The sequence below is a fragment of the Chrysemys picta genome, chromosome 6 (genome assembly GCF_011386835.1).
Source record: "Chrysemys picta bellii isolate R12L10 chromosome 6, ASM1138683v2, whole genome shotgun sequence".
In the NCBI taxonomy this organism is placed as follows: domain Eukaryota; kingdom Metazoa; phylum Chordata; order Testudines; family Emydidae; genus Chrysemys; species Chrysemys picta.
Genome location: NC_088796.1, coordinates 124,419,965 through 124,447,493, shown reverse-complemented (window position 1 = coordinate 124,447,493; position 27,529 = coordinate 124,419,965). Strand labels below are relative to the sequence as shown.

The window sequence follows — 27,529 nt, the reverse complement described above, 5'->3', positions numbered from 1 at the left end:
ATCCTACCACCACCCTGGTAAGGTCACCCCCTCACTCCCTTTCCTCAGCCACCCCAGCTGTGCCTACAGGACACAGAAGCATGAAGAGCAAGCCTACCAGCCTGCCCTTTCCCTATTGCTGGCAAGCAGCTGTCTCTGAAGGGGCAGGAAGGGAAAATAGGCAGGGGCTTCAATGTTGGATCAGCAGATTGTCTGTGGGCAGCATGGCTCTATAGCTGGGACTTCCATCTGGCATGGTAGTTAGCCATGAGCCAGGATGGAGCTAATGTTCCCAAATCAGTTTCAACTGGCAGTTGCAGGGAGGTTCTTAACTTCTTGAGATTAGAGCCATAGGGAGCTTTAAAGTGCAGTCATTGCCATCAGGCAGCAAGGTGGATGTCCTCCTGCACAGCCACCTGTCACATCACTAATTCCACCCACACTGGGTGAGGCTAGTGCTTTAGATTTTCTTCAGCTGCCACTATAATGAGGCTAGAAGTTTGCTCCTGGACACTATCTGGATTGAAAAGGTCTCCTTTAGAAGGGAAGGTGGGGAAGCTTTACCTCTGTCTATGAAAGAGACACACATAACTGTTTAACAGACCTTTAATATCAGTACAGTTGAAAGTGACATCTCAGTGCACAAGAGTACAGAGAGACTACAGTTCTGGAGGTTCTCTCCTCCCGTTTGGGACAGAGGAAGGAAACATGAGGAAGAACATGCAATCACAAACAATGATCAACTCTAGATACTTCATGAGGTTTGGTCCAAAAAAACAAAACAAAAAAACCCACATTTAAACATAATTAATCCAATTACTGCAAACACAGCTTCTCTGAGTAAGGTTAAGATATTGCATTTGTAGTGTTTCCATTGTGCTTTTCCTTCAGCGAACCAGCGGAGCCTGCTTGAGTGAAATAAGGATGGAGCGCATGCGGGACACATCTTTTGCCTGCTTACTAGACTTGGGATTAAAGTCACAGAGCCGAGCCACACGTTCCCACTCTGTGCCTGGGGAAGTTTCTTCCACATCATTCACAAAGGCTTCTTCAGCTGCCCTAGAAGCAATGCAATACTACATGTTAATGTCGGATCTGTACACCCCCCAGAAGCCACTCCTTTCCCTCCATAGACTGTGGTTCAATTTTACACGTTTCATAGGAGAACGTAACCTGACAGCTGCTTGAGAACATTAAGGCTTGTTAAGCTCCCCTACCCCAACCTTGGAGATGAACAGGTTGCAGTAATCTGCTATGCACAAGCAGTGCAGAAAATTGCTGTGTAAAATGTTGGAATACAGGTGTTTGGTTTAAGCGTAGTTATTCAATCGTGGCCTAAGTACGCACACAAGTAAAAGTTTCAGGCACTCTGACGTAGGCATTTAATTTAAAGCAATGCCTTGGTACATTAACTATTGTTTTTAAGCCTTCAACTCTTATCAGTTTGCTTTGGATATTTGCCAACTGGAAGTTTACCATCTACTGAAGTGCAAGATGGAGGAATAACTTCCATTTGGTTTACAGATACTCCAAGGCGTGCAGGCCATCGTAAAACTGTGTGCTGATGGTTCCCAATGGTGTAGAGAAGCAGCGTGGATCAAAGAGGAATTTAAGTCATAGCTCCCATGCTTGTGTCTGCTATAGACTTACGAGGCACGTTTTGGCAAAGGGGAGGGTTACACCGAGTTCAGCTAAAAGGATAACCGTTCCCCTTTTTATCCCAGATGTACTCAGGGAATTCTTTCCAACATGTAGGTTAGCAAACCATAAGCATCAGCGTTATCCTTTTGGCATCCCTGTGCTGCCAGCAGCATTGCTCCAAGGCACATGTAACCCTTCGATGCCTGGATTAAGCAAATTGTGGGTCCCTGGTAGCCGCATAAGGGCGAGCGCAGTAAGCACTTTGAGAGAAATCAAACCAAATCCATCTACTCCAACAAGCAGTACAGAGAAAGCAATGACCGTGATCATCCTATGGAAGGGAAGGGGCAGCGCTGGGCCCAGGGATGATTGGAGTACAAACACCACTGAAGACAAGGGTCACTACAACACTGCTACTTCATGTGACAAGACACTTAAGGGGGGCAGTGAAGATTTTTTACTTAACTGTTCTAGGCTGTAGCAAGGATGGTTTATGTTTGTGCTTAAAGGTGAAGAGAAGAAAAGAAACAAGGAGAGAAAGTTTAAGTCAGATATAGAAAATGAGAATGAGCTTAATGCAGATGATAAGCTAGCCGGACATGCACTAGCAGTTCAGTCTACAGTCAGGAAACATGCTGCCAGTTTTAGTCTGCAGCCGTTACACGGCACGTTTCCTTTCGCATTGGCTACATGGAGACTGGTACAGGAAACAAGTGCTTTAACGCCACGGCTTTCAGTGGAAACTTCGGAACAAGATCAACCACCACCTGTAAATCCAGCATTTCACAAGTCTCGGCTTACATCCACCTACAGTTAGGTCATCAATTCCACACTGGAACTTCAATCTGAATTCCCTCAGACAAAGCCATACTACTGTTCTCACCAGTACACCTTTAAAAGGGGCTTTAGTATCTGAAATGGTCATCTTTGAATTCAAGTCTATAAATGTAAAGGAAGAAATTAAAGCATATGAACAAGCCAAAAAAGCCGCACTGTAATCCTTAAATCCATTAGTGAAAATACCCATCCATTCCTTGGGGGTTGGAGACCAGGGCTTTCACTTCCAAAAGCAGAGCTAGATTGAAAGGCCCATGGGCTTACTTGTCTGTCTGCACACACAGCATTGTTCTCCCATGTTCTGGCTGTCTGGTTTCATATGCTGCATGTAATGGAGCTGTCACCACTCTATCCTTTGGGAGATTACCCAAATGGGAATAATACACAGATGAAACTGGGCAAACAATCCTAACTTCCTCCCCACCACCCCGATTGCATATTAAGGCCTACTTTTTCCATAGCTGAGTGCACAGAGTTAAGCACTAAAGAACTGGCCTGATTTTCAGAGGTGCTGAGCATCTGATGTTCTTGCTGACTTCGACAGGAGCGCTAAGTGCTCAGCACCTTGGACAGGCAAATTAAATCCTTTTATACCTCCCTCAAATCAAGCCTTCCAGCCTCAAGTGTTAGTTCATAGAAAAGCAACTTTCCTATTTAACATCTTGTCTGTAGAGGTGGTTAGGGCCAAAAGCAGCATCTGTGTGAGAAAGCACCAACACCAGAGAGGTTTGTTACCTCTGTGCTCATAATACACCTTAGTGTGCAGCCAAGCTTCCACTGGCCTGGAAGCAGAGTTTAGTCTTGCTGTCATTTAGCTGGTATTATGCTTTACCAGCTGTGTATTATTGGTGGTATGCATGCTGCATGGGTTAGTACAAGTGGCATCCAGGAGGTCTCAGGTGACCCTCTACAGATCAAGGTGACATTTCACTTCAGTATTGCAGCTCAAATACCACGCTGTATTGTAGGAAGAACTACTATATATACCCCCATCAGCCTTTGACACTGGACTCCAAATACTCTGTTTAATGTAGTCACCAAATAGAATGTTAACTGTCTCTGAAGGATACAAAGAGGATCAGACAGACAATTAGTAGTTAAGCAACATACACATAACCAATCATGTCAGCGAAGGGTTGTTTGTAGAAAGCTTCATCTGCCACCCTAGGCAGCAAGTAGTCCAAGAGGAAGGCAAGCAGGTAGGAGAAAAGAGAGAAGGATGAGAAGCAGAGAATATAGCGGAAGACAGGTTAGGTAAAACAAGAGAACGGTATTAAACTATACACCCCATCAGACTGAATCTGTAGTTAGAGGAAATACGCTGAGCTGGAAAGTGACTAATATTCAGTTGCATGTTCTGCATCAAGGTTTCCCCATGGAGTAACAGCTCAACAAGCTTTGAGATACCTAGCTGTAGACAACTAGTTCAGGAAGTTAGATCATCTGGGTGGACTCATTTAAATCAAAGCTGTTTAAAATCAGAAGGAAACTTTGATTTAAGTGAATGTAATTGTTTTCATTTGTACTTTAATTATTTTCATAGAATCATGGACATGTAGGGCTGGAAGTGACCTTGAGGGGTCATCTAGTCCAGCCCCCTGCACTGAGGAAAGACCAAGTAAACACAGACCATCCCTGACAGATATTTGTCCAATCTGTTTTTAAAACCTCCAATGATGGGGATGGGGATTCCCTTGGAGCCAATTCCAATACTTAGCTACTTTTGAACTGTAAGGGTAGTCAACTTAAATCTCCCTTGCAGCTGATTACCAAAGGTAGGACAAAAAGTTATACGTGTAAACATGGAGAACTGATCACCATCCTCTTTTTAACAGTCCTTAACAGCCGAGAACTGCTACTAGATTCTCTCCCACCCAGAAAGTCTTCAAGACTAAACATGCCCTTTTTCTGGCCTTCCCTCACAGGTCAGGCTTTCTAAAGCTTTTATTTTTTTGCTGCTCTGTGAGTCCCAAAGGTTGATGCTCATTGGTTGGTGGCCATTAAAAAAACATTTCGATGGCTAAATTATAGCCTTTAGACTAGATTTGGTGCTTTCTTTGGCAAGTACCGAGAATATAATGCATCTATACATCTTTAGGTAAGCAACTATATAGTTTAACATGATACATTTTTTTAAAAATGTATCACCGATAATATACTAGATTAAGAAAATTACTTGTGACGTGTCAAGCTCTATCTAGATGGAAATTCAAAAATAATTAGAAGTGCACAAAAACAGCATTTTTTACTAAATAAAACTACCTGAAGTTTGCTAACATAAGAAAAACCATCAAAAAGCCTAATCAAAACGTTTGCATTTAAAACTTATTTATTAAACAGGAGGGATTTGTAGTCCATGAACTATTTCTAGTCACCAGGCCCTTTGAGATTTTAGAGCTAGTAGACCCTTGCACATTTAGTTTTTATTCATAGATCGGAAGATAAAAAACAAACTTTCCTGCTTTTTCCACTCTCAATTGGTTTCTTAACTTTGAATGAACTAGTCCTTGCACTGAACTAATAGAATATTTCTTTTCAGTTTGGTCTCCCCGCACCTGCAAAAGACAACGGCTGATGCCGCACTTCAACAGATTCTGGTTTCAAGTGCTCAGCCAGTGACTTCCACCAGCTCAGTGATTTGACTCTTTAAAACCTGGCAAATAGGTTCTAGATTTTTGTATTTAAATTATTTACTAGATCTATGTTAGGGCCTAAGCTTAGTTTATTTCAAAAAATAATAAAAAAGCTTGCAATAAAAAAAATTTAAATCAGATTTTTAACCACCCCACACTTCAGCATGTACATCCAACATCTTGGAGACCTGTTTGGGATCATTGACAGTTACTACTTTTCCACTTGGAAGTCTTACAGAAGAGCCATCCCAAGGCTGTAAAGACTGTCAATCACACCCATTTCGGCCAATGCTCTTCCGAGTTCATCATTACCACAATGGAGGAGGGGAATGAACGCCTCTTCCTACACGGTGAGCTCATCCCCCAGTTACAAGCAGTTCACATCAGTTATCTGATGGTTTAACAGTACCTGAACTCCAGGACTGAGCTAAACGAGAGGCTTTTGATGACATTCTGAACTTCACTGTCAGTCTACCCAGAAATGTGTTACTCCTACCCTCAGCTGCAAGATGTGGAAATTTCATTTGCATGAGACATGAAGAGTAGGGGTGTTGCCAGAGTCTGGAGGGGAAGTCCCAAGCCCACCATTTGATTAGTTCAAAAATATTACTCTTCCCAACCCCATGGAAGCTTCAGCTCCTCTTCCACCTCAAAGGACCCATTATGCAGAGGCTTCTCACCTGGGAGCAATGGTTAGGTGATGGAGAGAAGGAGTTAGATTGACCCCTTCCAATGAGGGAGTTGCCCCAGGAAACTCACAAGTTTAAAGAGACCAAGTGGACCATTTGACAAGTCCCTGTACTTCCAACATAGTTTTGCTATCTAGTGGGCAAACCATTGGCTGGTATGAGATGTTTATTCTTAATTTTTAAAATGACTATAGAAGTCAGGTTAAGACCATAGTAATGACTTTATTTAGCATCGTTCAGCATCCAAGAAGGGATTACGGATCAGCATTCACGTCTCATTCACAGTCAGTACCTGGCCCAAACCAGGGAAGCTAATGATGGACCAGATTCAGCGATGAATCCTGGTCATGTGCCCCCTGATGCACGCAACACATAGTCAGAGAGAAACAGAGAGGTTAAGAATTACTGGCCAGGTTTACAGCAAGTCAGTGCTAGGTTCTGCTCCCAGCTTTAAGACTCATCTCCCTGCTCCAGCCTTTAGAACATGGCTACAAATTCAAGAGGTCAGAATTATAATCAGAGAGTCAGATTTTGGGTCAAAGTCTGCCACACCACCATGAATCTTGTCACTAGAATGTTATCTAGGATAGGAGGTCACCCCTCACTTGGGTATTGACACCTTCCATTATCAAAAAAAATAATGGAGTCTCTACCCACCCAGTTGTCAAGAACAAGATGATTAATTGTTGGGATTTGTTTAACCTATCCTGTGGGGGTGCCGAGGTATTGAGAGGTTGTTGTGGGAAAGCCAAAGATGTTCTTGCCAGCGAGGTTGAGCAGACCATTCAGCCCAAGTTAAAAATCTTACTCTTGCTAATTATGCTGGCTCTAACTACACTGATACACTAGGCCACATTAAGCAAGGTCACATCTCCAGGTACCAAGAACATCCTCCTGGAACTTACCATAAGATCTCGGATAAGATGAAGAAACCCACTTACAACTAAGAACCATTGTCACAAATCGATCTCTTACTGAATAAGAAGGCCAGTTTCACTGGTGGTCCAAAAGCACTGGTGTATCTTTAGTTTGACAATGGACATAGACAAGTATACAAGATGCCAACAGCACTCTGGCTACGTTTTGATTCCTTCCACAAACCTCAACCATTCCAAAGAGCTACAGAAAATCCTTACCTGTTGTTGACTTTTGTTTTCTGTAGTTGTTCATCTTGCCTTGCATACCATTCTTCCAACTCCTTTATCGCCTTCTCTTTCCATTCTGCTTCCTGCTTTCGAGAGTTAGCATCTGAAGATTTAAGAGACACCATAACACGGCTTGTAAGCCAACGTCATGCATTTTGGGGGTCTTACAGTGTTTGAGACCCAGGAACCTCATGTGATGATTAAAATGGTGCACCAGTTAAACGGTACTGTGACCAAATCTGATCAGACCAGGGAAGTGTAAAGATGTTAGGCATCTCCCTTGACATCTCCACACCACAGAACCCTTCAAGGAAGGAGTACCTTGTGCTACTGAGCCAGGCTAGTGAAGGCATGCTGCAAGAGTGGCCACATGCGATAGCCTTGTATTAATCCTATTTGCAGACTAGCTAAACTCTATTCCCCATGCTCCCAACAAGTCTACTCATACACAGCTAATCTGAAGCTGGATGCAGTTTGGCTGATTATCAAAAGTAAATGCAGTAAAGTATTTCCCCAAAGGGTATAAAGTAATGCAGTTGTTTTGCCTAATGCATTTCCCCAACTTCTCCTGCGTCAGCTGTACCAGCACCAGAATGGTACTTATTGGGCATCAGTGAAGCAGAAGCTGGCCACTATAGATCTTTGTGGGGCTTAGAATTTAGAAGAGCAAGTTCAGTGAACGTGCCAGGGGCTTTCATCTGGTCGGTATCTACTGAAGAGAGCAATTCCATTAGCAGGCCACTTTAAAAACCAAGATGGTACTTGTCACTTTCCTAAACTAGGTTCTCAAAAACCTGGTTGCTAGCCATACTTCTGACAAGCAGCCAAGGCAGAGGAGAACAGTGCCAGCCAGACAGTGAGGGGGTGATCCCCTTTTATCTCTCTATGCTGCTAACAGCGTTCCTTAAGTCAAATACCTCTTCAATGCCCAGTGAAGCAAACTCTGGGGCCCTGGTACTTGCAAAAAGCCTAAAAGAGGCACACACTTATCTTTCAGATAAGGCCAACTCCATCCACCCCAACAAGTAGTGCAGAAAAAGCAATGATCTTATCCCACTGAAGGCAAGGGTTGCTACAACACCAACTTCAGTAGCTCTCCTGGTATCTCATGAAGTACACCACATTCTCCCCTGCTTGAAGTGAGAAGCTGGCCAGGTTGACCTGCCTGTAGATTCTTTGCCTGCCTAGGTGATAGCATTCACATCGCTTGGAAGGAATTCCTCAGTCAGTTGACAGGTCACTAGTTGATACATCATTTTGTTTAACTAGTTTTAAACCAACCGCTAAGATCCTTTTGGTAATAAATGACGTCAGTGCTCTATTAAAGACTGGGCAAATAGAGTAAATGGTAATGAGAGGTGACTGGCACTATGCTCACCACCATTTCTTGCTGGCAGAAGGGAGACTGGATTTGTTTTTCTTTTGACACCCGTTAAAACACGAGGCAGGTCACCAAGATGTGTTAGCTTCAGTTGAACTCCTTATGAAATTTGATCCAGCAACAGACCCCAAGAGAGAGACAGCAAGGGGGTGGTCCACGTTTAGCTAACCTATATAAACCACACTTACACCATACTCAGTATTTAGAGGCAAGGCCTTTGTCTTCCCATTGCTGTTGGGCAGGGCTGAAGTCTAAAGCAGATCCTTCCACCTGTCGCCCCAGAGGTTCTGGCATGTAGCAGTGCAGAAACCCCTTCCAGGCAGGCTGGAGAAAGAGGCTGAGCAGAGGTCCCTCTGCTCTTCACTATCCTTTCAGTAGGGCTCTCTCCATGACAGGTTTCAGGCACAAGGGTGCTGCTGTGTGCAGGACACCATTCAAGTCTCCAGACGCCAATATGAAGGTCACTACTGGTTAAGAAGGAGCAGTTTTGTATTGGCCAGGTTTTCCAGCTTTAAACAGAGCTGGAAATCTCAGATGCCTAAGCAACTGGGAGATTTTCCCCTCTAGTGGGCAGCATCAAGCCAGCTCCCCATTAACAGGGAGTCTGATTGGGTAGCGTGTTTGTCAACAAGAACTGAGGGTTAAGAATTTAAGATGGCAGATAGGCAAGTGACACTTAAATTCAACTCTTGTATAAAGGAATCAAGGTAGAATTTGAACAGCAAGCCCTGCAGAGAGACAGAAACCTCAAGCTTTTCCTTACCAAGGACTTCTAGGCGTTCCTTTTGCTCCTCTCTCCATTTACGGATACTCTCTGGTTCTGACTGCAGTCGATCCACATGTGAAATAGCGGCATAGCAGTCTGTTGGCCCATTGCTCTCCTTAAAAAGAGGAAACAATTGGAAAGTCTCATACAAGAATATGAACACTATTTTAAATACCCTAAACACAAATGTAACATGTGCCTTAGCACTTGAGAAGGCTATTCTTGGATGTTTCTAACAGGGTATGCCAGCAACAGATGCTTCTAGTGGATTATGAACAAGGTCTGGTCTATACTACCCGCCTGAATCGGCGGGTAGAAATCGACCTCTCGGGGATCGATTTATCGCGTCCCGTTGGGACGCGACAATCGATCCCCGAATCGGCGCTCTAACTCCACCAGCGGAGGTGGTAGTAAGCGCCGCCGACAAAAAGCGGCAGAAGTCGATTTTGCCGCCGTCCTCACAACGGGGTAAGTCGGCTGCAATACGTCGAATTCAGCTACGCTATTCACGTAGCTGAATTTGCGTATCTTAAATCGACTCCCCGCTGTAGTGTAGATGTACCCCAAGGGTAACTAGCAAGGAGAGGTTTGCAGTAGGATTAGTGCTTTACTGGAGAAAGCAGCTAGAATCTTAGGCTAGGAGAAGATATTTGTACAGTTAATTACAAAATTACGGTGGACAAGGATCTATTGACTGCTTTGATCAAAATGGAGTTTGGACAAGGGGTTGGGCATGGCGGGGGGGGGCATGACTAAAGAGGATAAACAAGCAATTAGTGAAGTTTCCTTGGCTGCTTTTCTTGCAAAGAGAAGTAAATTAACATGTTCAAAGCTCTGCAAATACCATTCATCCTCTATACCTGGGTGGTGTTCCCATTGTACACAAGTGGAAAAATTCCTTCCAAGGGTACAGTGAGTGATGTCGTAATTCTAGCACTCAAGAGATCTCATTTTGCATCTCAGCCACATTGCACATAAAGGCCGGTTAGTATTTTAGCTTTCCCACTGCCAGACACAATAAAAAGTCCACAGAGATCAGTTCTACATTTGCTTTGGAGCCTCAAGCAACATTGAGAAATGGAGTGTTCACCTAGGATGGAAGTGGCAGAAACTGAAGTGGCTAGACCAAAGGCCAACCACTCATCTGAACAGGGTCATCTCACAAATCCTTTGCCCCATGAAGCAACAGCATCAACAACTTGGACATTTGAAATTAACCACCAAGACAATTTTAGGTTACAATGAAGTTTAAGTAGACTTAGAACATTCTTATCAAACCTGTACCAGAGACTTTTTAAAGCGGTTTTGTGGAGTGGTTTAGCCAGCCATATACACTACTGTCCCTATTTAGGAGAGAGTCTTAGCAATATCTGTTCTGCTTTGCCACTTGATAAAGCTGTGTCCATTATCATTCTTTCATACTGGACAGTAATGGACTATTTGGCTAGTGGTTCAGAACTCTGCTCACAGCTTTCACCCAAGCTATTTTAAAGCATAGTAAACACAAGGAGTTTGGGTCGGATAATGCAGTGAGCATAGGATACAGACTGGGTTTTATATTATAAGGAACTGTTTAAATATTAAGATACTTGTGTCTTGTCAAGTATTCTCTAGGCTTAGAAGGACTGGATTTGTAATAAGCAAATATTGGTAAACAGATACACACAAATTGACAAATGTTTTCATTGATAACTGAAGTAACATTGTCTAAGGATATTTACTTTGCATATTTTGACATGTGATGTCAGTGTTTTAATGGAGATCAAGCTTTAACTTGTTGAATCTCAACATCTCAGGTCATTAAATAATTGTCTGTCACACCCCATAAGTCCCCACAACTGTGAAAATTTTAATTGTTTAAGCATTTAAGTTATAAAACAAAACAGTGAATTCTGCCCAAATGAATTCTCCCCTGCTCTTTATGGAACACCACAGAATCTTTAGCTTGTGCCTAGTCAATGCTGACCATGATTAAACTTGTTAGTCGAAGCACATCACATCTAGTAATGCAGTGCCAGCCCTAAGTATCAACTCAAGTCCTAACATGGGACCTGAGTACATGGCAGTCTTCCCAGAGGAAGGCATGTTACCAATTAAAATATGATGTCAACATGGATTTTTGCTGTAATTTGTCTTCCACCCAAAGATGGGAGTGTACTCCAATTGCCTGGCAGCTATGGAATCTCACAGAGTATTACAAGATTAGAGACTGGATTAGTTTTTCCCTTCATTAATAAGTCAGGAGATTTAAGTCTAGTAAAAAGGCAAAAACGGGGAACATTTCTATTTAGATTAAGATGGTTAACCTATGAGTAACCCTACTGTAAGAGGCTAGAAACAGCTTTTGAGAACACACTTAACATTTAGGAGGTACAGGTCTGTCGCATCTTACGCGCATTTAACATGCGCAATTTCAGCTTTACACAGTCAGCAAAAAAAACAAAGAAAAACAATTTTAATACTGTTCCTGTAGTGCAGGCAATTCCGCCCGCCATTGAACTCCATGGAATTTTGACTATACGCGGTTTTCGCTTTATGCGCTGACCGCGGAACGGAACCCCCGCATAAGAGGAGACAGACTGTATTCTAATTTCACTCAACAGGTTTTTATTGTTCAAGATAGATATCCTGTCATTACCTGATAGAGCTCTCCATTCATCACCCCATCAACAGCATCTGTAAGGCAATGGTGACTGTAGGTTAGACGGTCTTGGATCAAAAATTAAAATCACAATTCCTAAGTCTTAATATGATTAGGCGCATTAGTTGTAACATTTGCAGACAATACAAAATTACTCAAGACAGTGAAGTCCAAAGCTGACTAGGATGAGTTACAAAGGGATCTTGCAAAACGGCAGATGAAATTCAGTGTGGATAAATGCAATGTACTCCCAACTATACATACAAAATGACAGGGTCTAAATTAGCCGTTGCCACTCAGGAAAGATATTTTAGAGTGTGTCAATAGTTCTCTGTAAACATCTGCTCAATGTGCAGCAACAGTCAAAAACAAAAACAAACAAAAAACCTAACAATGTTAGGAACCCTTAGGAAAGGGATAGAAGAGAACGTTTTCACCCCTCAGCTCAATAAGACAGAAAATAGCCTCATCTCCAAAATTAGAATCGGAAAAGGTACTGAGGATAAACAAAGTGATTAGAGGTCTGGAACAGCTTCCATATGAGAAGAGATTAAAAAGACTGGGACTGTTCAGTTTAGGGGAGGGGAAAGGGGAAAAACACACAACAACCCACCACAGACTAGTGGGGGGGGATAGGAGAGAGGTCTATACAATCACGACTGGAGTGGAGAAATTGAATAAGGAAGTGTTATTGATCCCTTCACATAAATTAATTTCAGGAATCAATTCCAATGGAATTAACAGGCAGGTTTAAAAAAAATAAATATTCTCTTCACACAACACAGTTAGCCTGTGGAACTCTGTGCCAGGGAATGGTGTGAAAGCCAAAATATATAACTAAATAATTCATGGAGGATAGGTCCAATCAATGGCTATTAGCCAAGATGGTCAGGGACACAACCCCATGCTCTGGTTGTCCCTAAACCTCTGACTGCCAGATACTGGGACTGGATGACAGGAAATGGATCTATCGATAAATTGCCCTGTCCATTCCCTCTCAAGCATCTGGCACCAACCGCTGTCGGAAGACAGTATACTGGGCTAGACGGACAATGGGCAAGACCCAGCACTGCCATTCTTATGTTCCAAGATATTACAAAGCAGGTAAGGAGTTGCTTAAAGTTCTACTATAGTGTTGTTGAAATGTGTGTACAGTGATTCATGTGATCCTTAATATGCAAGTTTTGCAAGGAATTTCTGTTCTCAATAGCTACCATTCAGTGAGCTAACAAGGCAGGGGTCCTGTGGAACATGTGATCATGTAATTACATACACATTAGAGAGCCAATTAAGGCTGCACAAGCAACCTTAAACCTGGAGTTTAACTTTTGAATGCTCAACTTTGCAATTTTAGCATTTTTAGTGTAACTTTAAGATGTCGTATATTATAGAGAGACTTTAAAGGTCACTACAGCACCTAAATACTATGGAGAGGAGCATTTTGAGTGCATATATTGAAAACTGAAGTTTTCATGTATAATAATTACACTGTTGCAGAAACAGATGGCCTCTGCAGATGAATTTCAATACTATATTAGTTAATATTGCTGACTAGAACAATGAACGGAATGTCCCCAAGAAGGATGTACATGCACCTTTGCATTTCAGAACTATTTTTGTGCCTAGACATTGTAAAGCAATCCTCTTAGCATTAGAAAGCAGTAAAGACCAAAGAAAGCAGTGAAAATGGTAGTAAGTTACTTTCTGCATGTTAGTTCTTTGAGCTTCTCAAAATTTGCGACGGGAATACAAAGTCAGCATACTGATCCCCATCTCATCCATGCATACCACCATTACCTCTTCTGTATACGGTACCAATATTCACCACAAGCCAACACAAAAGCACTAAAATAGAAGCAGTACTAGAAGCCAAGCATTCTCTTATTGCAACTTTATTCAGGTAGAGTGTTTGCATAATTCAGTATCAGTGGTTTGGAATAAGCGTCTGCTTGCCAGCCTTGGGCCCAGTACAAATAAAGCTGAGTTATGCAGCAGACAGCCTTTGCTCCGGAAACATGAAGAGTCTGTCTGCTTTCCTTAGGAGAAAAGCTTAAATATATCCTGCCTGGAAGCCTTTCCATCAGCCAAGAACAATACCAAAGCCGCTCAGTGGCTTTGGAGCCAGTGGCAGATTTAGACAGACAGGCTACAAGAACTGCCTGGGCCATTGCATCCTGAAGAACCTCCAGTAACCAATCATGTTGTGCATACTGGCACCTTGAGGGACCTAATGTCTCCAAGCTGAGACTGTTACAGCAAGGTGGAGATCTGACACTCTGGTATGCAATGCATTTTGAGATGTAACAAATGAACCCCACAGTCAATTAAATGTTAGTGGATGTGGGCTGTAGAAGACAGTGGCAAAGCCTGAAGAAAAACACTCGAAGCTCTGAAAGGCTGGAGTTAGGGAGGGAGAGAACTTGCTTAGATGTCCCACTATGTGGTTGGGGGAGAAAGAAGAGAGAGTGCAGGAAATGAGTCTTAAGAGCCCTGAAGAATTTCTTCTGCACATTTCAGAGGTCAGCAGCATATGCTAGGAAAGAGACAAAGGCCAAATGAAAATATAGGGCTAACTTAAAGAGGGGAAGAAACACAGGTCCTGAAAGAGACTTAGGGAGAACACACCTCTACTCTGATATAATGCAACCCGATATAACACAAATTTGGATAGAACATGGTAAAGCAGTGCTCCGGGGGTGGGGTGGGGCAGGGCTGCGCACTCCGGTGGATCAAAGCAAGTTCGATATAACGTGGTTTCACCTATAAACGCGGTAAGATTTTTTGGCTCCCGAGGACAGCGTTATATCGAGGTAAAGGTGTATTTTAATTCAGATTGTGCTCTTCTAGATGCCTGTTTATTGCAAGCAAAGCAAGGAAATGTCTCTAATGTTTGCTATCCCAGCCCAGCCCCTGGGGCAGCTCAAATCTGATTTGTACATTTGAGAGTTAAGGCTATGTCTTCACATGGGGCAGTTTAAAAGAGTCAAAGGCTCTTTACGTAGAGCACCAGATACCCCAAGGTAAGGCCCAATTGGTAGATCAAGGATCTCTTCACGGACAACAGTTCAGAACCAATTTCATCGTGTTTCTCTTTAGTATGACACCCTGCTCAATTACTGACCCAAAACCACTTACTGTTAGCACTAACTGGCATGGACTCATGACATCAACTCCCACTCAGCTTTGTCGTGCCCTAGCGACAATTAGTATTTAATCCAATTACTTCCAAAGTGTTCAGTGCAGTGCTCTTAATTTAGCCCATCCCTGACTAATCAGGGTGGTTTTCCACAGCACTGTCCAATGTGTCAAACACTATACTCAAGACTTCACACATACAGCTCAGATTTAACATTTTTCCAACTTTTGTTCCATTACTCGTAATTGCAGCTGCCTTGAATACTCCTTTCCTTGCGGGGTTACTCTTTTGAATACCTGTTCTAATCCCCACTCCAATCTCTTAATCTATCGTTCCCCTTCATTACACAGGGAAGCCCCACAGCACATGAAGTGATTCTGTGGCATGCTCTCCTAGCAAGAGGATGAAGAAGTCTTTTCATATGAAAGCTGCTCAACTGGGTCTCTACACATTCAGGAAGGGAAGGGTACTACAGCCACTCACTGTCCTTCTGAAAAAGGGACAGGGGTTACCTACATCAGCAAACCATCCTATTCTTCACACACCCCCACGGCTTGCTGCCAATTTAGGAAAGCAGTCCCCTCAGGGAGGATGGCAATGCAGCCAGGAACCCAGGATGACATACAGTAATTCTGCAGATGGCCATGGCTTCTAACAGGTGTTCACAAGATTTGCATAGAACCCAAGATTTCTACAAGTTTAGGGATTTGAAACCCCACCAGTACTGAGGCAACCCACTCAAGAACAGGGCAGGTGAGGAGACTAGGTGGCAACTTCAAGTTTCCTGTCCTTTAGGCAAGTTAGTCTGCTACCCAGTTTTTCTGAGTAAGACATCTTTTTACAGTTATCTGAACCTTCCTTTCTAGTGTACTTCTAGTTGGGAGAACTCTTAGATTTTGCAGGTGACACTACCATCTCGTAGGAGTGGTCTCTATGTGCATCATCAGAAAAGAAAAACCTAGTGGAATTAGGAAATTGAAGACACTTCTTGCCTAATGTTAAATTATTAATTTAAACAGAAGTAGCAGAACAAGGGTTTCATTTCCTGACAAATTCCTTAAGAAAGCTGAAATAGTTGTTTAAATGTTTTAAAAAAGCCAAGAGAAGTCACCACCATGTTACCCTAAGGCCTGTGAAGTGCAAGTGTAGTCGCGCCGCCAGCGCTGAGAGCGCTCTCTCGCAGCGCTGCAAGTACTCCACCTCTCCGAGGGGAATAGCATGCAACGCTGCGAGCAAGCAACACTGCGAGCACTGATTACACTGGTGCTTTACAGCGCTGCACGGCGTTTTCACACCCTTGAGCGCAGCAAGTCGCAGCGCTGTACAGCACCAGTGTAGCCAAGGCCTAAGTAATTGGCAGAATTTAGCAACTGTGGTAGGAACACACGAGACCTGTTTTCCTACCCAAGCTGTATGAAAGAGCTAGAGCTCATCTCCCCTACAGAGGGGCACTATGCCACAGAGAGCTCAGAAGCTCTGTTTAATTACGACATCTCATTTCCCCTTCTGAGATGTATTCATTTGATTGTGAAAACTTGACACTATTTATAGGACCGGAATTCCTTTGAAGGGCTACAATGGAACCTACCCAGCTGATACACCTAATGTTAGACAGTTCTCTTTGCGGTCATGCTGTCAGACTACTCTGTTGACAGTATTAACTGGCTGGCTCCTTCCTAGGAGTGCACATTGCCGGGTAAACTATCTGCAGTGAGGATGTTATCCTCACTACTACAGCAAGTCAACACATGGGCTGACTAGTTAAAGGACAGAACACTGAACAGTAGCTTTTGGAGATGGGCCTTTCCACTTGGTCAATGTCCCATTTAAAAGTATTATCTAATTAACATGGTTGAACTGTTTTTCCTTCCTTGCAAATTACACTAGTTAATAGAACATACAAGTTTACTCAAGTGTGATGGACATTAAGCTGTAACCCAATGCCCGGTAAACCTGCAAGCACCAGAAGTGTTAGAGATTCTAGAAAAGGTCAGCTCGAACACCCAGAGACTCTTGCACTTTAAGAGTGACACCTTTGCATTAACCCCAGATCAGCTTCATCGTCATGGGGTGGGGGAACTGGTAAATGCACTTGCAAAATAGTGCATTTGGGATATGCTCTTAGGAACACTTGATTTTTGTTTTATTCCACGCCTCCCCCCCAGCTTTCTTCCTCTCAGCCAGCATTGACAAGAGCAAACAAGCCAGACAACAGCCCAAATCAAGACTATCCCACCTCACCCCCTACACAAGCTTCCACTAGCGCCTCCATTTCTTTTCTTTCAGTTTTTTTAAGACGTTTTATTCTTGGTAGGCTGCAACATAATACCCGCTCCACAAGATTCTCTCCTGTGGAAGAGGTAATGAAGTGAAGACTCAAGTATCCCAGCCACACAGTCAGTCATTTAGGAGGGAGCCCACCTGAAACCTTCTGCTTTCTCTGACCCCACAAACTTCCAATTTCAGTTATGCCTCTTTTTCCTGCTACTAAAGATAACTGAAAGCAGAGGGTTTACAAAGTAGATTCCAGACCCTGGTCTCTCCCCAGAGAACAGTTAGTTACCCTTCAGATCCCATTAACTCTTACCAGGTTTTCAAATACAACCCTTAACTCATAAGAGGGCAACTGGAAGTCCACTGCTGGCCCCCTCCTCTTCCAAATGTTTACAGAGGCCGTGGAGGGAGGTTACCCAGACACTCCCAAATAGCAGGAGTGTGTAATATACACACATTCCTACAGCAGTATAGTGCACACTGTAGTTTAACTTTACAATTGCAAAAGATAGGTCTAAGTTCAGAAAAACCAAGTCTAAAGCGTTATTTGCAGTTGCTTCTGCAGACAAAAAAGGGTGTGTGTTAAGCGGCTATTGTCCCCTTAAGCACCCTGCAAGCTATATCAGAATTACAACCTATCATATAGGAACAGCCACTTTACATTGCCTTGCAGCCTGAAGATAAGCATACAATTTACTGCCTAAATTAAGCATTCCACCAACTTCAAGCCACATCATTATGCAACAGTTCCAGAATAGTCACTTCACACTCAAAGAACAGTAATGGGGTAGTCCAACTCCCTGTGAAAACCGTGAAAGTGACTGGAAAGAAGATTAGCAACCAGAGAGTGCCCACATAGCCTTCTTTAGACACCACTGACATCCACAGTAGGGCACACCAGTAAGCAGTTTGCCCAACTCTGCAAGTAATCACGTTATATTTACTATTCTCCCATTAACTGAGTAGCAATGGTTTTGGAATGCACTGTACATGAGTAAGGCTAAGATTTTGGTCATGGATATTTTTAGTAAGTGATTGACAGGTTATGGGCAATAATGAAAAATTCACAGATGCCCATGACCTGCCCCTGACTTTTACTAAAAATATTCATGACAAAATGGGGAGCCTGGGCATCTGCCATGGGCTGGGAGCTACAGGGGGCCCCCAGCACACATGAGGGCCCAGAACTACAGGGTCCCCCTCCTACAGCAGCTCCCAGATGCAGGGCCCCTATCATCCAGGTGCTCCTGCCACCTGGGGTACCCACAGCTCCCTGCCTCCACAGGCAGCAGGGGACCCTGCAGCTCCCAGCTGAGGCTGGCTGAAGTCAGAGGCCTCTGGAAGTCATGGGTTCCATACCTAAATCGCAACCTTATGCATGAGCCACCAATATAGCTTAGCCTGGTGTTGGTTTCCACAGTGTCTCTTATGGAAAGAAAAAACATGCTGACATGTTGATGCAGTTAACTTCTATAGCAAGAAAAGATCAATATCCAGGCAGTTTATTTTCATAACCTGAACTGTACTTAAAAAAAAAAGCAAGTCTTTACCCTTTGTCCTACTGGAAGGTCTTTGCAACCTTGGAAGACAGGAGACATCAACTTATGAGGAGTAGCTTGCTCTATGGAAAACTAAAGGTTAATTCTCGCTGGAGCTCTCCACAGATAACCAGGCAGTTACTGCAGTTCAGCTGCCAGTGCTCAAATGGATAACAGTGAGTCCTTTTGTTGCTTTAACCCTTTCCCTGTTATGTTCCTATGGCAGAGGAAGTCTAAAGCAGGGACCAACACCCAGTTGGCCTAGCTGTGGGAACAACTAGTAGATGGGGATGCTGTGACCTGGGGAACCAGGGAGAGAGTGGTGTGGATTGTACAATTCCACACAGAAAAATAGGCACAGGCCTGCCTACCAAGAGACATAACGAGGGTCAAAATTGGTCAGAAGTTTGATATGGCTCCATTTTTACACTTGTCCTGTGTCTTGAGAAATCTTGTAATGTTCCACCTTTCCATTGGTTTGATTTTTAACTGAGCAAGACTGAACACAACACTAAAGTGGAATTTCTTTCACATGCCTGAGCAGACAGCTGAACACTGCGCTATTATTTAAAAGCGCACTTAAGCTGCTCCAGCATATCCTTTCACAAACACCCACACTGAAGCTGGTAATTACTTTTCACTGCATAATTTCATTTCTTACACTGTAGTTTGTTATTTCCAGTGGAGGTACCTATAACTTCATTTCATGACTATTATATAAAGTCAGATTTTACTCTGGTAATACAGTGTCTTACATAGAACTCATCCTATTTGGTATGATCGGTAAATAAGGCAGTTCAAATGGTTAAAGTTAAAAAAAGTAAATCCACAAATCCCCTGCTGCTGCGCTTAAGCATTTAAAATTTACACAGTGCAAAAAGCAGTTTGCTAATTACTTCTATTGTGTATTGTACAAAACTATTACATCTCACCAAGAAGAATTTGACAGCTGTCCTGATACACCTTTTGTTGCACCTTTATACAATTTTATAGTCCGAGGTGGAACTAAGGATTCCGAGTAACCTCACCTCCCAGAGAAGCAGGTCAGTAGGAAGGTTCAAATTCTTGGCATCATCAGAACTAATTACAGCAGCTCACACTGAAAGTCAGCCTTCTTTACTGGATTTCGGGGAAAGAACACCTATTACATTTAATTCAAGTGGAACTGAATGACCAATATTCCCAGCGAAAATATGAAGTTCTATTTTATAATCCTCTGGTCTACTCATTTGCTCTAGAATCTATTAGCAACAGAATTTTGTCTTTTCTATATGGATGTCAGAAATGTGAATTTGTCATTTAAAAGGAAAAGCTTACTAAAAAATTAGAGTTTTTCCATGTCAAGCCAAATTAATTTTGGAAGGTTCAGCAGGTTCTCTGTATTAGAGAAGGAATCATAACAGTGAGATGGCCACACTATGGATGTGGAGCAGAAGTTGACTTTAGATCTATTTATTTCAGAGTTGCTCTGCTGGAGACAGGAAAGATTGTAGGGGACATGAGGAAGCTTCCCATAGGGGAAGTACTTTTCTGTAAAAATAAAGAAACTGTTTCTTGCTTTTTAAAGAAGTCACTTAGGCTGGGAAGAAGTTACGGCTGTATGTCATTTAGAGATCTACTCATTCTAAGACATTAAAATCTATGCTTACATCAAGTGGGTTACCAAAGACTTCATGATAAAAAACAAAGTGCATGCTCCTTATAAATTCATCTGCTGCTTACTCCTGGTTGAAGTCGGAGTGCTCTGTGAAGTCGCTCATCTATACATGCACTAACGGCTATCAGTGCAGGATGGACTTGGGGCAGGAAATAGAAAACAGGACCAAACACCAGAGCTCAGGAAGTTACTCCCATGTAAACATCCCTAGTAGAAAGTTGTTAGAATACTCTACACAGAAGAGTTTATGCTCCATTATGAATACTGACAAAGAAGGGCTGCATCTGTGACTAGCTTAGAAGTAGCCCTTAATGGAATAGTAAGCACCATGGAAGCTTTACGTTTGGAAGTCTCATGCTCTTCCAGTCCACCTAGTCATCCCAGCTAGACTCTACAGTGTCTTCAGAGTAGAAGTGTTCAGTTAAGGGACTATACGAGATAGGAAAAAAGCAAACTTGATCATTCAGTAAATCTCCAACTTCAAAGCTATAAAAAAAAAATCTTATTTCTGTATATTTGAGATGTTTTATCCATTAAGTACTTATAAAAAGGAATTATTCAACTTAAAATATGGAAACAAGTTGCAAGTCTAGCAGAGTTGGAGTATCCATAAAAATGTAATGGAGAAAAATAGACAGAAGGTGGGCAAGGTCATCTCTTTTATTGGACCAACATCTGTTGTTAAGAAGGTGGTCACCTGAAGAACTCTGTGTGGCTCAAAAGCCTGTCTCTCACACCATAACCTCTCCCACCTTGTCTCTCTACTATCCTGAGACTGACAGAGCTACACTGCATACATACATGGAGAAATGTGTAAGACCAACATACTCAATATAACTAATATGTGAACAAATTTTAGCTTGCTAAGAAATACAAAGAGCACCTTTCCTTGAAGAAAAAGCAGCATGTATTATGCAAAGGCAATTTTTCTAAGTTAGAAAGAGGTACAAAGGTTACTAAGAAACAATGACTGAAGGCTACATAAATTAAATATTAGCCCAGTGGCTAAAAAACACCATACTGAAAGAGGCGCTCACAAATGCTTCAGAGCTTAGCTTGTCCTTGGTGGAAAGGATATAGTATGTACTGGATCAGTCAGTCTCATCTACATTTTTCAGACAAGCTCATCAGCTTCTGTTTGTGCACCTAAATGAAATGGCCAGATTGTCATAAGTGCTCAACAGGAACTGCTCTTTTCTACATCTGGTTCAAAGCCTCCACTTCTCATTTAAAAAAAGAATGTATAACTAAACCTGGAGGTGCAACTCCAGTATTGGAGGTAATACTGGAGCTGGTCATAGTATCAGAGCTTCCTCCGTTAAATCTTCTCAACTTTATAGAAGGTATTAATTTAGTGACATCAAGCCTGCAACTTCTATGCATCCTTCAGCTAATCTCAGGGTTCCAAGATCCATCGTACATTGGTCAGGATTCTTGACACGCAAATAGACCAGTTAGAGTAAAGCTAAAGATTCACAAAATTAAGACTGAAGTGTTAAATACCATACAGGACCATCATGCTGTTTTAAGCAGCAAATATTTTGGTTTGCAAGTCCACAAACTGAGGCTAATAATGGTTCTTTCAACCCAATCACAAATAGATGGAGAAAGTACTGTTATTAAGCTATAGGTATAGCACTGAAGAATTTGTTTTGCAAGATATAAGGAAAGTTAAGATATTCTTAAAATATTAAACAGAAGTCACTATTCATTTTAAAGCAATACTAGCAAACCAGAAATTTACAATGTTCGGTTTAATTTGTAATTGCTAAACTTCATTGATTTAGTAATTTTAAAAAGGTATTGTTTTCAACACTTGCAGGAGATTGGAGAATATGAAAAACAGTGCAACATACTGAAGTGAAGGGCTAAACAGACATTTTTTCAGGACAGGGCGTCTGCCTACAGACTACTTTTCCCTGTGAATTTCTGCTTTATCAACGATGCCTATGCATGTAGTGTACAACCACCACACGAAGCCAGACACGTTGCAACGACTGCCACTCTAATACGGGGAGTGAGGTTATTAGCCAAACACAAGGTTTATCCGTTCAGCTAGAGAATTGGATGGGCAATTAGGAAGCTCCCGCCGTAGCTAGCAAGATTTAACAGTGGTCGCCCTCCTTCGGCCCTCGGCTACTCCAATGCAACCAGGGCTACCACGGAAGAGATGAAGAGGCCCAGAGAACTGAAGATGTCGGAGCCCCCCCGAGAAGCCACTGGGGCTGGGTTGGCTTGGGCAGGCCCCGGCTCCCGGGTGCCACGTCTCAAGCTCCGCTACAGAGCGGCCCGTTTGAGGGCTGTGGAGGGCGCCCCTGGCCCGGCCACCAGGGAAGGGCCGGACGCGGCTCGGCCCAGGCGCGCCGGAGACCCACGAGCCGCCCAGCACCGAGGCCCCGGCCCCGCGGGAATCGTCCCCCCCCCCCGCGGAGCCGGAAGAGGGGCCCTACCCGGCGCGGGCCCGCCGTGGCCCTGCAGCCCCGCCGGCACCTCGCCGCTCTCCAGGATGCTGAAGCCCTCGTCGTTCTCGATGCCCGCGATCTCGCTCTCCTGCTGGGCCAGGAAGGCGGCGGCCGGGTCCTCCTCGCCGCCGCTCAGCGCCCCGTTCCCCACGCCGGGGCTGTCCGCGGCCGGCGGCTGGGCGGGCGGCGCGCCGAACAGATCGAACTCGGCCATGGCAGCAACGGACACGGAGCGCGACGGGCAACGGCCGGGGCGCGAGCGAGGACAACTTCCGGTGCGAGACCGACACTTCCCCTTCGCTCCCCCGGAAATCTAACGCCGGGGAGGGCCCGGCGGGGACTGAGGGCGCCACTCACCAATGAGCTGAGAGCACAGAGGAAACACTCAGCCAATCAGCGAGAGGCAGGAGCGGGGGAGGGGGGGGATGACAAACCCGCACGTGACTCCAGCAGCGCCCTGAGACGGGTGAGGCAGGGACGTGAGTGGCGCTGGGGCCAATCAGCATCCCCCACTCCATTCCATTCCCCCCTCCCCTCTCCCGCTAGGAGTAGGGGCGGGTGAGGTGCTACACTGTGTGGCGCTGTGTGTGTTCGTGCGCCCGCAGGGGCATTGCACAACTGTCTTGTGTCTACACGTGTCCTCTGTGGGGGTTACATTGTCTGTATTCCGTGTGGCCGTGTGCACTCTGCTTGCACGCGCGTGTGAAACGCGGTGTGTCTGTTACATTGTGCATTAGAAACAGAGGCGTCGGAGGGCCGGTTCTCCAGCTGTGTACGGCTCCAATGCTGTTCCAGACTGCCCGTGTAGGGATAGCCACACAGCTAAAAACAAAACTGTGGAAGTAGGGTGCCTGCCTCCCTTGTGAGTTTGTTAAAATGGGACAACTGGTATGTTGTGATGTCATCACATACCATCAAAATGTCATCACCCGCCCAAAGGAAATGCAGACTGACCATTCCCTCCTGCTTCAGATGTGTTTTACTAGGAAATCAGTCAGTAAACACCGGGGCCAGTACAGCAGAAGAGTTTTCCCCAAAAGTATAATAAACAAGTATTACAGGTTCTGGTGCCTGCTGTGGAAAGTCAGAGACAACAATGCAAGATGCTAAATTTGCTAGAGGTTTTGCAAATTCAGCTCCAACGTGAAGTCAGAACAAGGATGCATTTCTTTTAAAAAATAATCTTGTGAAGACAATAAAATAAAAATAATAATTCCCATTTCTTATATATAACACTTTTCATCCATAGAACTCAACGCACAATACAAAGGAGGTAACAAAGTTCAATGGAGTGTATTCCATGTTCCTCTTGGAGTCCTAAGTGACCCTACCATATAGTTTGTTCTCCCTTCACAATTCCACCCTTTTAAGGCCTCATCCACCATTCTTTCATTCCTAATACCTTCCCTTAACCAGCTAGAGTGTTCAGCCTTCCTCTCTCTCTTTCTCCTGATGTCCTGTCTCTCTGAGAGAAACTGCTGGCTCTACACCACTGTGTATTTCTTTGGAAATGATTGCATTCTCACAAACAACATGATTGTGAGGAGTCAAGATCAGGAAAAGAAGAATTCTTAAGAAGATCCTGATTTCTTGCAAATGCTTAACAACAAAGAACAGGGAAGATGGAAATATATAACAGATAACCAGAACTGTCTCTAAATACGTTTTGCATAATGTTGGTGTCATTAGGCATAACCCTAGGTAACTCGGGAGGGTGGAAGACCATGAGTGTCGATGAAGCCTTCCTGCACTAGGCCTAAATGAACCAAACTCCTTCCATGTCTAAACTCTAATCGACCTCAAAAGCCAGATGCAGAAATTGGAATGTGTAGCAGTCAGTTATCAGGTGTAGCACCGCTCATTCCGGTGCCAAGCGGTAATGAGGCCTGCATACTTCTGGCTGAAAGGCAAAATAACAAATCAAAGGAAAGGGACAAGATAATAATTCAAAAAGAAGTTACTAACAAGCTGGACTTATAGCCGCCAAGATGACTGACAACTGCTTAAATGTAATTGCTTGCTACTTGCTTAATGTAAACTATTAGGGGGCGGGGGAAGAAGGGAAAAAGCTTAGCTGCAAAATGTATAAAAAGAGAAAAAGCTGCTTATGATGGGGTGCTTGATCTGAGACGTGCCAGTCTCCTTGCACCGCTTTGAGATCTCAAATAAACTTTGATTGCTTCTCCACCCTGGTGTGTTCATTGGCACGAAGCACACCGGGCAACGAACCCCACTGTTGCTTTCCTCAGGCACTCTGTGCCGGCAACAATAAGATGCCAGTGAATCTTTGAATAGTTTTCACATTTAGAGCACAGGATAATTGCTATCTCATCTACATCAGAATGGCTTAAATTAATCTGTGGTTTAAAAATTGATGCTCTGTGAGGGGGTGATGAAGAATCCCCTCCATAAATGATCTGACATGACCCAGGGCTGAAGGATGCAAGTGGAAACATCTCGAATTCAGATGCATCTTGAAATATTTTTTGCATCATCCTAACAACCAACTTCTGCTTTTGCTGTCCCAAAGATAAGTGATTTGGGAGGTGCACTCCATCTCCATTGCTGAAAGTTGGGCCCCCCTTCTTCTGACATCCACTTATATTTCACACTCGCAGGCAAAGCTTTGTTCAGGCAGGTTAAATGAGTAACTCTCAATAATATAAATAGTAATTGAGCAACTATATTCTTCAGGCATCTCTGAGAATGTGGGATTTGTAAACATGTGCCCACTCTCACTAGAAAGACATTGTGTCGATGAAGTCTTTATTTAATGTTTCTGGCAGCGGCCAGAGCCCCGGGACCTTTAAATCACCACCAGAGCCCCGGGCGGCGCAGGCTGGGCAGCGTGGAAGGGCTGTCAGGGGGAGGCTGATCCCCCCGGTCCCAGCCCTTCCACTTGAGGCCCCGCCCCTTCTGGGAGTCCAGAGCTGGGCCCCCGTACTGGTAACTAATTTTTCTTACTTTCACCCCTGCCTACAGCTGGCATTTATCTAGAAATTGACTGGCATTGGCAGAACTGTAATGCACAAGAGCTGGGGGGGTACAGAAATCAAAAACTAATGACAGTTAACGTTAAGTGGGCATGGGTGACTAGGGTCTGATCCAAAGCCTATTGAAGTCAATGGAAAGATTCCTACTGTCTTCCATGGACTATAGATTATACTCCTAATCCTCATCTTTTTAAAAATCTGTGACGACTAATTTGCAACAGAGGGTCCTGTGGCACCTTTAAGACTAACAGAAGTATTGGAGCATAAGCTTTCGTAGGTGAATGCCCACTTCATCAGACGCAAGGCAGTGGGCATTCACCCACGAAAGCTTATGCTCCAATACTTGTTAGTCTTAAAGGTGCCACAGGACCCTCTGTTGCTTTTTACAGATTCAGACTAACACGGCTACCCCTCTGATAACTAATTTGCATATATTCCCCAGTTTAGCTAGAGCCATTTGATACATACTTTGAAAAAGATGAGACTCTTTGTTTATATCAGATTTTCTTTTTTTTTTTTTTTTGGAAACTTTTTATTAAAGCAAAGATACAATATAATGTTAACATACATAATATATAGCATATATTCCTTATTACTTATTCAGAATCAGGTTAATATTCAATGAATCTGGCTAAAGATTCTAGATTCTCTGAGTACGCTTAAAAGAGTGATCCAATTTCTAAATACCTATCCTCTTTGGCACATCTCTTACGTATGTACTTGCTGTGAAAGATTTTCCGTTACAAGGACAGTCCATATTTTACTTACCACACCCCACTACAATTCCTCTTCCTGCTCCAGTGGACCTGGATATAACTCAACTTTTCAGATAGATTTGTCATCTTGAGAGTTAATTAAATGTAGATGACTAAGGTGGAGTGGAGAGAAGGGTGTGTCTAAACCTCTCAGTCACTATTCTCTGTTTCTCACAGTGCCTACAATGTGCTAATCACTTTCCAAAGATAAAAGGCACAGTTCCTACTCAAAAGAACTCACATGGATGGAAGGTGGAAAAAGAAGGATAACATACAAATAAGTAAAAGAGCTTTATGGTTGTAAGCAACATTTTGATAGTACGAAGTGATCCAGTGTGGGGGTATGGTCTTTCTTTTTGGCATAGACATGTAGACTATCCCAAATAACTCTGTACCCTTGCTGTTGTTATAAACTGGTTAGGTTTTGGTAGTGGTAACAATAACAGTGGGTTTTCAAGAGGTATGCGAATGAGGAGAAAAGTGGTTCTGTGGACCAGCTCAGAAAGGGCATTCCATGCATGAGGGGTGGTGTGGAAAAAAGCACAGAGATAAGCAGTCAAGTGGCACCAGCAGCAACAGGGAGGGAAGGGGGGTGATGTGAAAAGAGGCCAGGAAGAATAAGTAAAGAGGGTTTTGAAGGCAAGGACAACAAGCTTGAAGTAATGGAATAGAGTCAGGGAAGCTAGCGGATGAGTCACAGAGGGAGTGACATTGTTTCCTTGCCCGGTAGTTTCACAATCTTAACAGCTGTTCTGTGACTGGACTGGAAGAGGCCAATGTGAGTGTTTGGGCATGCAGAGCGAGTTACAGTAACTCTATATAAAACGCTATCAGCTTGAAATAAATATCTACTAAGAAACAAGAGCAAGTTACCTGTTTGCAGCCATACCTGAAGCACTTTTTCAAGTAAAGCAAACGATCTCTTCCTCAGGGGAAAGGCTGCATTATAAAGAATAAAAGTACTAACTGGGGAATGTAAGCAACTTCAAATTCCCATCTAAA

At 43.5% G+C, this 27,529-nt stretch overlaps 1 protein-coding gene and 1 long non-coding RNA gene across 5 annotated transcripts; one reads left to right on the top strand and one right to left on the bottom strand.

Annotated features, from left to right (window-relative positions):
• Window positions 1-569: 569 nt before the first annotated feature.
• Window positions 570-23,094, bottom strand: CLTA (clathrin light chain A). Of its 4 annotated transcripts, XM_008174415.4 has the most exons (7): window positions 22,768-23,094; window positions 11,710-11,747; window positions 9,069-9,186; window positions 6,916-7,027; window positions 3,568-3,621; window positions 2,087-2,122; window positions 570-1,038 (listed from the first exon to the last, which is right to left on the bottom strand). In XM_008174415.4, exons 1-7 carry the CDS (start codon window positions 22,991-22,993, stop codon window positions 867-869), a joined length of 756 nt encoding a protein of 251 aa, XP_008172637.1. In that variant the 5' UTR covers window positions 22,994-23,094; the 3' UTR covers window positions 570-866. The 4 variants fall into 4 exon arrangements, with proteins under 4 accessions (XP_008172637.1, XP_008172638.1, XP_008172639.1 ...); XM_008174416.4 differs by lacking the exon at window positions 2,087-2,122; XM_008174417.4 differs by lacking the exon at window positions 3,568-3,621 and having other exon boundaries at window positions 22,768-23,093.
• On the top strand, window positions 9,186-22,520 carry LOC135972298 (uncharacterized). Its single transcript, XR_010588724.1, has 2 exons — window positions 9,186-9,351; window positions 9,640-22,520. It is a non-coding gene; the product is annotated as an uncharacterized LOC135972298 (long non-coding RNA).
• Window positions 23,095-27,529: the final 4,435 nt, after the last annotated feature.

Bases quoted from the DNA above. Each gene is read 5' to 3' on its own strand.
- CLTA (XM_008174415.4), bottom strand. From the start codon at position 22,993: ATGGCCGAGTTCGATCTGTTCGGCGCGCCGCCCGCCCAGCCGCCGGCC. The intron at 11,748-22,767 runs GTAGGGCCCCTC...ATTGCCTTACAG, and splicing joins CCACGGCGGGCCCGCGCCGG to ATGCTGTTGATGGGGTGATG. The intron at 7,028-9,068 runs GTAAGGAAAAGC...TTAAATCTTCAG, and splicing joins GGAACGCCTAGAAGTCCTTG to ATGCTAACTCTCGAAAGCAG.